Genomic DNA, 9,608 nt, shown 5'->3' on the forward strand with positions numbered 1-9,608 from the left:
AAGGAAAATATTATATGCAATCATAATTCATGACCTTAAAATAACAACAACAAAAATCTTATAATAATTCACGCTGGGAAAGTGAAAAACTACAAAATCACAGTGATATGGTTGAAAGATAGCGAGATAAGATAACTTTAGAATGAAAGTGATACTGCAAAACATGTAAATATCTGTTGAAGTTAACTTCAATTAAAAAACTAACATCCAAACTGAGATGACCTAAACAAATATTCCTAATATTGTGACAACAGGATGAATCAGGAATCAGATAAATAATCAGGTAGGAGCTGATTGACTAGGGTTTTATAGGTATCATAAAGAAGACGATCTTTGGCCCCAGTTCGATGAACCTCATTGTGTTTGCAGAAATATTTAAGATGCTCAAGTGTGCAGTAACCAAGCATCTGACCAAGCAGTAAGAACAACCAATTAATCTCCTTTTTGTTTGGCGCAATTACAGGTCTGGTGCTGCTTTCTCGTTCGCAAAGGGGGCATTTTGGACACACTGGACTCATCCAAACCCGTGGAGCTCTTTTATGCCACTTATTCTTCTCTTTCCTAAAGAATTCGCATAGGCCATCAAGTTTCTCTTCTAGATTCAGACCCAATTCGAACTCATGCTCGCACCTCTTGCAGTACACTTTTCCTATGATCGTGTCCACATTATTCTCCAATAGATATTGTTGGCTATGAACGGTGGCGCGTTGATTCTTGGCCCAAGGAAACGGTGCAGTAATCGCTTTGCTCGTTTCTTTGCCCCGCGAAATGCGACGAGAACTACCCAAAGAGCGTCTATTTTTGGGTGCTTTAGCAGGCGCCTTTGGAGAGTTGACGCTGTGGTGAGAAGAGACCGACGCTGACGAAGGGTTAGGGTTAAGGTTAGAACAATACTCTTGTATTTCCATGAGAGATAGGTTTGTTTGAAAAGGGCTTACGAGAGGAAGGAAAGAGGTAGGAGTTTCCTTTGAACTCCCACATCGGAGGGAGAGGGTGAGATCTAGTTCTTTTTCTTCTGATTCCATTGATTGTAAAGCAAAATAGGATTTGGTAAAAGATGAAAATCTATATACATATATATATATATATATATATATATATATATATATATACAATTGGTTAGCGGTATACTAAGAAGATGATGAAGATATATACATCTACTGTACCTTTCTTTTACGTGTTGGGTTGTTCAAACATTGGAAGTTCGATGTTCGAAATCTGTGATAGAAACTCTATTCTTAAACTTCAAAAAAATAATAGACTAGGTAGTTAATATTCGGAAATCTGAATATCAAAACCAACTCCGATATGCACGCCTATTACTTTTAACCGTTTTCACCTACAAGTCATGCAACTCTTATCTTTCTCTCTTCTGTTTTTATTCTTTTAATTTTTTTAAATTATTAAAGACGTTGGAGAGGAGGCAATAACACTTGTTTAAAGAATTAAAATTATCTCAACAAACTATATATATACAGAAACCAATTTTTTATGATTTTTAACACATAAACTTTTGTTATTTTACCAACTTAAAAAGACAATTAACGTCTTTTTCTCTTATTAACATACGTCTATTTTTTTAAAATATTTTATCAACAAATGTTAAAATAGCAATTAACTAACCAACAAACGTCTAATGAGTCTCTGAAAATACATTGATGCTTCGATTTTCATGAATTTGAAGATCAATAGATGTTTGTTCTTTGATCACCTAAAAAAATAATTAAGGTCTATTTTCTAACCAACATATATCAATCACGGAATTTTATTTATGATTTCAATCATTTTTAACCATTATTTTTTTAATACGTTGGTGTCATGAAAAAAAAATCAATAGATATCATTTTAACTTTTCATCAATAAAGTATTATTTTTATTTATTTATAATATTATGGTACTATATATATTGATGGAACGTTTACCTGAAACTAGAAAATAAATATAACATGTATATAATCCACGTACAAAAACAAATGTATAGAAGGTAAGAATTTGAGGGAGATTGCATTACTTTATTGAATGTGTGCAACTAAATATCCTAAGTTCATGTGAGTAACTTTATATATCCAAAAATATAAAATAATCATTTCTTATCATATTAAAAATTTCACATAATATTTCAAAGTTTATTAATCATTTGTTATCATATTAAAAATATAAAATAATACATAACATGAGAAGACAACACCAAACTCTAAATAAAATTTAATTTCACGAAACATAAATCATTTATATTTATTATAAAAAATTATCTAATTAAATACATAAAAATAAAACGTAAAATTATTTATATTGTTCTTAAAAAATAAAAAATATATATATTTAATTGAGTTGTTAATAAATTTTTGTGATTTATAGTATCAAAATATTTTGTACTTTTTAATTGAGTTGTTATTTTTCAATATGTCTACTAACCGAGTAATTAGTTATTATCTTGTCAAGTCAATTTATTTTATTGTTACCAAATTTTATTTTATAAAGTTATACTTTTACGATATTATAATGTTATAATAGGATAATTTTCATATAATCTTATAACTTATAATTTTCATATAATCTTAATCTTATAAATTTATAATTTAAATTATAATACAAAAAATATATTAAATCATACTAACTTTTTTTTATCAAATATTACCTACAAAATCTGTTACCAATTAAACAAATGAATCGGAAACTTTCCTTCCAAGGTAGAAATATTATAAACAATACAAATATAAGGGGAGATGTTTAAGAATACTAACATTGATATAAAGAATATTAATTAAATATTCTATATAAATTAGAAATAAAAAAAATTTAAAATATATAAATTAGAAATAAAACAAATTTAAAATATATAAATTATTCTAAGCTAATTTTGTAAAAATTGAAATATATTTAAAATTCACACACACACACACTTTGGTTGGAAGCCAATGTTGTGTTTAATTTATTTTGATAATTACAATTACTACTTTAGTTTGTATTTTTTTTAGGATATATGTTTTTTTATTTCAGTGAAATTTGTAACTGATAAATATTTATAATAAATAAATCATAATATAATTGAAAATTAAAAAGTGGAGAGTGATTAAATGTGAAAAATATTTACTTTGACCACAGTAAGCATGTTGGTTTCAGAATTTCATCATTCAACAAGCATTCCGTGAAGGGAGAATTCAGAATTAGGAGAAAATTAATGCATATCAAATGATTCATGATTTAAATTTTAAATTTAATTTAATAACTAGTTTTAAAAAAATTACGAACTATCTCAAACATTTTTATCTTTATCTATATATATTTGATTTTCTTAAACGTTGGACTTTTTAATATGAAAAATGTCATAGAAATACTAAAAGGTTTTCTCTTCAATATTGAGAATTAAACACAGATTCTCTATTGCATAAATAAATCATGTAAAATTGGAACACAAACAATGCCAAGCCATTCTTTCAAATTCATTATTTCATAGTTTGAAATAACCCATTATACATAAAATAATATTTAAATTTTAAGAAGGCTAATAATTTTAAATAACGTAATATATACAAATTAAATTATGTATAGATTAATAGAATTTAAACAAAAAAAGTATAAACATACGCTTTTAATATTAATTTATAATTTTAGTTAATTTAAACTTAAATTTTACAAAATAATTTAAATTTAATTAACTCGTTCAATCACAATTCTCAAAGTTTTGATGAACAATGCGAACAAAATTGTCATAAAGAAAACAAAATATTTGGGCCTTGCAGTAGTCTAGCCCAAGAATGGTCAACACGAACCCGAGCCCGAGCCCAGTGGTCCAAATTAAAAGTTAGGGTTTCGAGCTCTTTACATACAAAGAAAACCCAGATTTTTTCCTTTTCGTCGTAGGACTGTGAGGGAGGGAGCGAGAGTGTGATAATCGTTTGTTGCCTTCTCTCAGAAATGGTTACGTTCAGGGTGTGTATAATTCTCACTACTTAGTGTTCGATCTCGTATAACTCGGATAAAGATTTTCATCGTGTAATGTTTGTTTGTTTTTTGCAGTTTCACCAGTACCAGGTCGTTGGGAGGGCTCTCCCAACGGAAGCAGATCAGCACCCAAAGATTTACCGCATGAAACTTTGGGCCACCAACGAGGTTCGGGCAAAATCCAAGTTCTGGTAAACACATTCTTCTTTTCAATCATTCGTTTTAATTTCTGAGATCCTTGTTGCAATATTCTCCTCTCGCTCGATGTGTACTGGTTTAGTTAGTTTCGGACAATCGGAGTTAGTTGACCCCGTTTCTGATTCTTTTGTTTGTTTAGATTTGAAGTTTTTTTATGTTTTTATTTTTTCTACTGATTAGGTACTTCTTGAGGAAGCTGAAGAAGGTCAAGAAGAGCAATGGTCAAATGCTCGCTATCAATGAGGTACTATCTCTCTTGAGACATTCTTTTTTAACTTTTGAATTCACATTATGCAGATGATCAAGTTTTTCGAGTTCTTGAAAATAATGATATAATGTCACGATTTCATGGAAAATTTAGTGGTAAACGTGTTTGTTATCTTATTCAACATATAATTTTGCGTTCTAGTTATTGTTAGTATTATTTGCTAGTTTGGATGGTGGTTAATGGTATCAGGCCAACTTGTTCTATGGTTTTTCCGTGATGTTTGTACGAATATTGTTATTGTCTGATGGAATGTGTTGAGAGAGCTAATTGAGTTATTGGCTTGGATCGTTGCTACTAGTATTTCATGTTGGTAACATCTTTGCGCATAATTAGAATAAAGGATAACTCCTCTTATACCAAGTAAAATGTATAAGCATAGCTTAATTTTCCTTTGAAAGATTGTTTTTGTCACAAAGACGGAATTTCTTTATTTTCCACGTATGCAGTGTATCATGGAGGGATTGAGCTGTACTCTTTGTATTTAATTTTTTAAAATGAATTACTTCAAAAAGTATTTGTTGCTATGGTTTTTTATTTTACTTTTACAACGGATATTTTTGCATTTAGTTTACTTCTTTAGTGTTGAGTCTTTGTTGCTTACATATTCGGATTTGTTTTATTGATTCTGGCTTAGCTCAAGAGTATCTGTTAAACACAACTACATTCAAGTTTGCTTTTGCCCAAAGTATCTTTCCGTTTAGGGAAACCTTTACTACCTGAAATCGGCTTTCAAAGTAACTGTTTAAATAAAGTAACCTTCAGTGGATGTTTTTTCTGTTTGAAATACTTTCAGTGATGCTGTTTTCTTGTGCACTGCCCTGTATAGTTCACTCAATCCATAATGATTATACAGAAGTTCCGTAATGTTTAGTTTAGATGCTTGTTTTGCTTTTTCAATAACCTGATAAGTTAGTTTTTATTGAAATTTACTTTTGGACGTCATTTGGGGTTGTTATGTTATTATATTCATAGTGTTTATGCAGAATTCTCATGATGTTTTTGGCGGACGCTTTTCCTGCTCTATTAATAATTCGTTGATCTATTGTTGTCGTTACATTTATTAATGGGCATCCTTTTGTTTTTTTAAATCAAAGTTGCCTTTGAATTTATTATTTATAACATCTACTTTGTTTAAAATACATTTTGTATCGCCTGATTTCTGTTGTAATATTGTTTTGAACCTTTAGCCTTCTTAATATTTTGTTGTGCAGATTTTTGAGAAGAACCCAACCAAGATTAAGAACTATGGGATATGGTTGAGGTATCAAAGCAGAACCGGTTATCACAACATGTACAAGGAGTACCGTGACACCACTCTAAATGGTGCAGTTGAGCAGATGTACAATGAGATGGCATCTCGTCACAGGGTGAGGTGCCCATGCATCCAAATTATTAAGACCGCTACCATCCCGGCTAAGCTTTGCAAGAGGGAGAGCACCAAGCAATTCCACAACTCCAAAATCAAGTTTCCATTAGTTTTCAAGAAAATCAGGCCACCATCCAGGAAGCTCAAGACCACATACAAGGCCAAAAAGCCAAACTTGTTTATGTAATAATATCTGTTTAGTCTTTTGGTTGATCAAAGATAATTCAAGATTTAGTTTATCAAAATTTAAAATTCTTTTTGATCAGTAAGGGATTCTTAGTTCGACTTCAATTTATAACGAGTATTTTATGGACCATGTTTGTTTAAAGGAGATGAATGTTTGAAATCTTAACGTGATATTAAACTGATATTTATTCTTATTTAATACAATAATGTAGAAGTTCCAACTTAAACTTTAACCATATTAGTAAACATTATTTGTGTTTAAGTGTATGCTAGTTAATATTGTATTGCATAGATATAGTGGTTATATTAAAATGTAAAGTGTATATCAGTGGTGATGTATTGTGATTAATGTACTATGATCGTCTGTCGACAATAGGAATAACTAAAAATAAAACTTACAACAAAAGAAAGTGACACATAAGACCAACACATGTTTTGTTACAATAACTTTTAAAGTGTAAAGAAATTTAGAAATCTTTTTTTGACTAAATCTTAAGGAAGATCGTTATTTTAATTTAATATTCTGTGTTTTGATTTATTACAGCACATTTCGCTTAATATTAATTTATCCATAAAAATAATAAATATATTAGCAAAGGAGTACACAATTGTTATAGATGCAACAAATATTATAAATAGTAATAAAGTTTATCACGGAATGTGTAACCCAACCCTTTCAACTCATTGCATTTAGAGTTTTAGGGTGTGTTCGGTTGAAGGGAATTCACTGTAAGGAGCTGAAGGTGTTCGTTTGCAACGATTGTCGAAGACGAAAAACGATGGATTTGCAGGAAAGCACGGTTCGATCCATCTTCGCATTACTGAGATGATTTGCGCGGATTGTGATCACATTTACACATTTGCCCTAAGCCATTTCCATAATACCGTATACATGTGTAATCGGTTACGCAAACGCGTAACCGGTTACAGGGCTATAATTTCCAAAGCAACATGTGTAATCGGTAACCGGTTACAGGGAGATCATTTCCTTTTCCAAACTAACACCTCTTTATTTTATTTTTCAGTTTTTTGTATAATTATTTTAATATTATAATTTAAAAAGATCTACGTCTTAATAAAATTAGGTATATTATATTTTTTAATTTATTAAAAATAAGTTGATTATTTAATTTTTATAATTTTTAAACATTAATTTTATAAATTATTCATATTTTTTTTCTTTATAAACAATTTTACAATTAAATATTTAAATACTTCTATATTTATTTTTTGTAAGTGCTTATACAATATTCACCTAAATCAAGATGTTTTATAAAATTTAGACTCAAATAAAAAATTAAAATACTTTTGGATTATACAAGTTTATTAAATCAATGCTCAAAAGAAAAAGTTATGATTAAACTACCTTGAAAAAGCATTTACGCATACAATACTTATTTTTTATACCTCTTAAGTTTATATTCTAAAATAAAAAAATATATAATAACTTTCTTGGTTTTAAAAAAATAAATTTATGATTTTCTTTCATAGTTCTTTAATTATTCATCCACTACAAAAAAATATAGCAACTTTCTTGTTTTACGAGTTTGAGTCTCATATAGACCATTCAATTCAAAATTTTCCAATTTCCCAGGCACTTAAGATAAAAGGATCTTAAGAAATTTTTACCACAACTTTAATTTATTTCCTTAATCCTATTCGATCGTTTTTGCTAATGAAACTGTTAACTTATTTGTTTTCCTACCAAAACATGTCTCGGATACTGGCCTACAAAAGTTCAAGCAAACTATTGAGTAGCCATGAACATGTGCAGGACAGAATAACAAACATGCACAGAACAAGCATACGCAGAAGATAAACATCACATTAACGTTCTATTCCAAAGCACGCCACAAAGACATCCTTATTAACATAGATACCTAGTTTTTCATTTTTCCTAGTAGAACCAGGTTGGTACACAGAAACATAAAACAGAAAAGTAGTTATGGAGCCCCAGATAAAGGTACCATGACTAGATTATCAGAAGGGAAGAAATGGCAAACAGGGGAGGTTCCAGGTTCAACTTTGAGAACACGAAAGGACACGTGATCTCGGTCCCACTTAGAGGTGTCCATGTGGCAAATAGCTGCAGCTTGAACTCTTCCTCCATTTTCACCCTTCACCAACACCTCATAGAGACGGGTGTCACTCTGCTGACTGTGGCAGTAAAAAACTGCATAAGGGTAAGGCATAGGGTGACACCCTATAACGTTTGGAACCGAAATCACTTTCACTTCTGATACGGTATAGTTCTGTAAAACAGCTGTTGAGTTTGTGAGATGGACAGTGGTCAGAACTTTGAACTGTGTATTTGAACCAAACAGATAGTGTGCAAAATCAAACAAGGACTCCAAAGATGTGGCACAGAACTTGGTTTCTCCTTCCATGTTTTCGAATTCGCATTGTTTGAGTGTATACTTCATAGCCTTGGCTTGGGGTGAGTGTTTTGGGATGGAGAAGAATTTCAGAAGGTATGGTAGGTGTTTTGAGGAGAAGGGAACCCTGTCAGTTTCTTCTCTGGTTAGAAATTTTGGAGACTTTGAAGAGTTTTTCTTGGAAAAGTAGATGGGCATGATTTTCCCAACCTTCAAATCATCTGGGGTGAAAAACACATTCAGTTCAGGGGCCATGTGTTTGTGATTATCACTTTCAATGATCTTTTCGCTTTTATATTTCTTCCCCTTCTCCTTCTTCTTGTCGTCATCATCGTCGTCGTCATCATTTTCATCCTCGCCCTCATCATGGACATGCTTCTTCTTCTTCTTCAAGCTTATATCAGCGCCTTCAAGCTGAATAATGCTGTCGAGTACAAGACCCTCTGTTGCAAACTTCTGCAAATTATAGGATGCTTCCTTCAGTTCAATTTCTCTGCTTGATGTTGTGGATATCTTTCTAGCTCCACCCTCTTGCAGAATCTGCAACGTCAACCAAGAAGACAAAGAAAGTTTAATAATCGAAGTAGACCATGCAAAAAATTTCTGTAAAGTCAATCGCTGTCAGATCAACAACACGATGATAAAAATTAACTAACGAAGCAAAATCGTTTCAAGCAAAGGAAAAAAAGCAAAAGACAAAAGAACATTTTCAAGAACCAGAGGAAGAAAAGCCAAGTTGTAAGATCTGTCTATGGAAGTCAACAGAGATATGGCTTAGTTTATTTGAATAGCACAACTGGATCTTACCAAAAAGATGAGTAGGGTGCATAGGATGAAGCTCCAAGAAGCAAATCCAAGTCTCATCTTTTCTTTTCCTTGAAATTTCTGGTTCTTCTTCTTTCAAGCTTGTATGAGAAAAGGAGCAGAGACCATTCAAGATATTGGGTTATAGGAAAACATGAAAGCTCGCAAATCAATATTCAGAACCTTCTGGTGTCACAGTTTTCTGCACTTTATGGAGCTGCTTTGGTGGTATATCTTCCTATTTTATATTTTACATGAATTAATGGTAAGGTGATATATTTTTATATTTATTTGAAAGTTAATATAAGATAAAATAGTTATAGAAAATAATTTTTTATATTTTTAAAGATTAAAAAATATAAAAAGATATGAAAAATGATTTAAATAAATATAAAAATTTTATTAATGTTGTTAAATAGGTTGAAATTAATGATTTAATTCAATTTATTAAATTTATTATGGGTTT

The 9,608-nt window shown here is 30.5% G+C and overlaps 3 protein-coding genes across 3 annotated transcripts; 1 reads left to right on the forward strand and 2 right to left on the reverse strand.

Annotated features, from left to right (window-relative positions):
- Positions 1-260: 260 nt before the first annotated feature.
- LOC124848136 (uncharacterized) lies at positions 261-1,025 on the reverse strand. The gene has a single exon (XM_047325778.1). The coding sequence runs from the start codon at positions 1,023-1,025 to the stop codon at positions 261-263; it is 765 nt and encodes a 254-aa protein (XP_047181734.1).
- A 2,774-nt stretch (positions 1,026-3,799) lies between these two features.
- Positions 3,800-6,145, forward strand: LOC124848137 (large ribosomal subunit protein eL20). The gene is made up of 4 exons (XM_088102716.1): positions 3,800-3,933; positions 4,021-4,136; positions 4,324-4,387; positions 5,623-6,145. The coding sequence occupies exons 1-4, from the start codon at positions 3,919-3,921 to the stop codon at positions 5,962-5,964; spliced, it is 537 nt and encodes a 178-aa protein (XP_087958842.1). The 5' UTR covers positions 3,800-3,918; the 3' UTR covers positions 5,965-6,145.
- A 1,623-nt stretch (positions 6,146-7,768) lies between these two features.
- Positions 7,769-9,363, reverse strand: LOC124848138 (BURP domain-containing protein BNM2A-like). The gene is made up of 2 exons (XM_047325779.2): positions 9,146-9,363; positions 7,769-8,878 (listed from the first exon to the last, which is right to left on the reverse strand). The coding sequence occupies exons 1-2, from the start codon at positions 9,200-9,202 to the stop codon at positions 7,907-7,909; spliced, it is 1,029 nt and encodes a 342-aa protein (XP_047181735.2). The 5' UTR covers positions 9,203-9,363; the 3' UTR covers positions 7,769-7,906.
- Positions 9,364-9,608: the final 245 nt, after the last annotated feature.

The sequence above is a fragment of the Vigna umbellata genome, unplaced genomic scaffold (assembly GCF_029865625.1).
Source record: "Vigna umbellata cultivar VRB3 unplaced genomic scaffold, Vumbellata_1.0 scaffold_684, whole genome shotgun sequence".
NCBI classification, from domain to species: Eukaryota; Viridiplantae; Streptophyta; class Magnoliopsida; order Fabales; family Fabaceae; genus Vigna; species Vigna umbellata.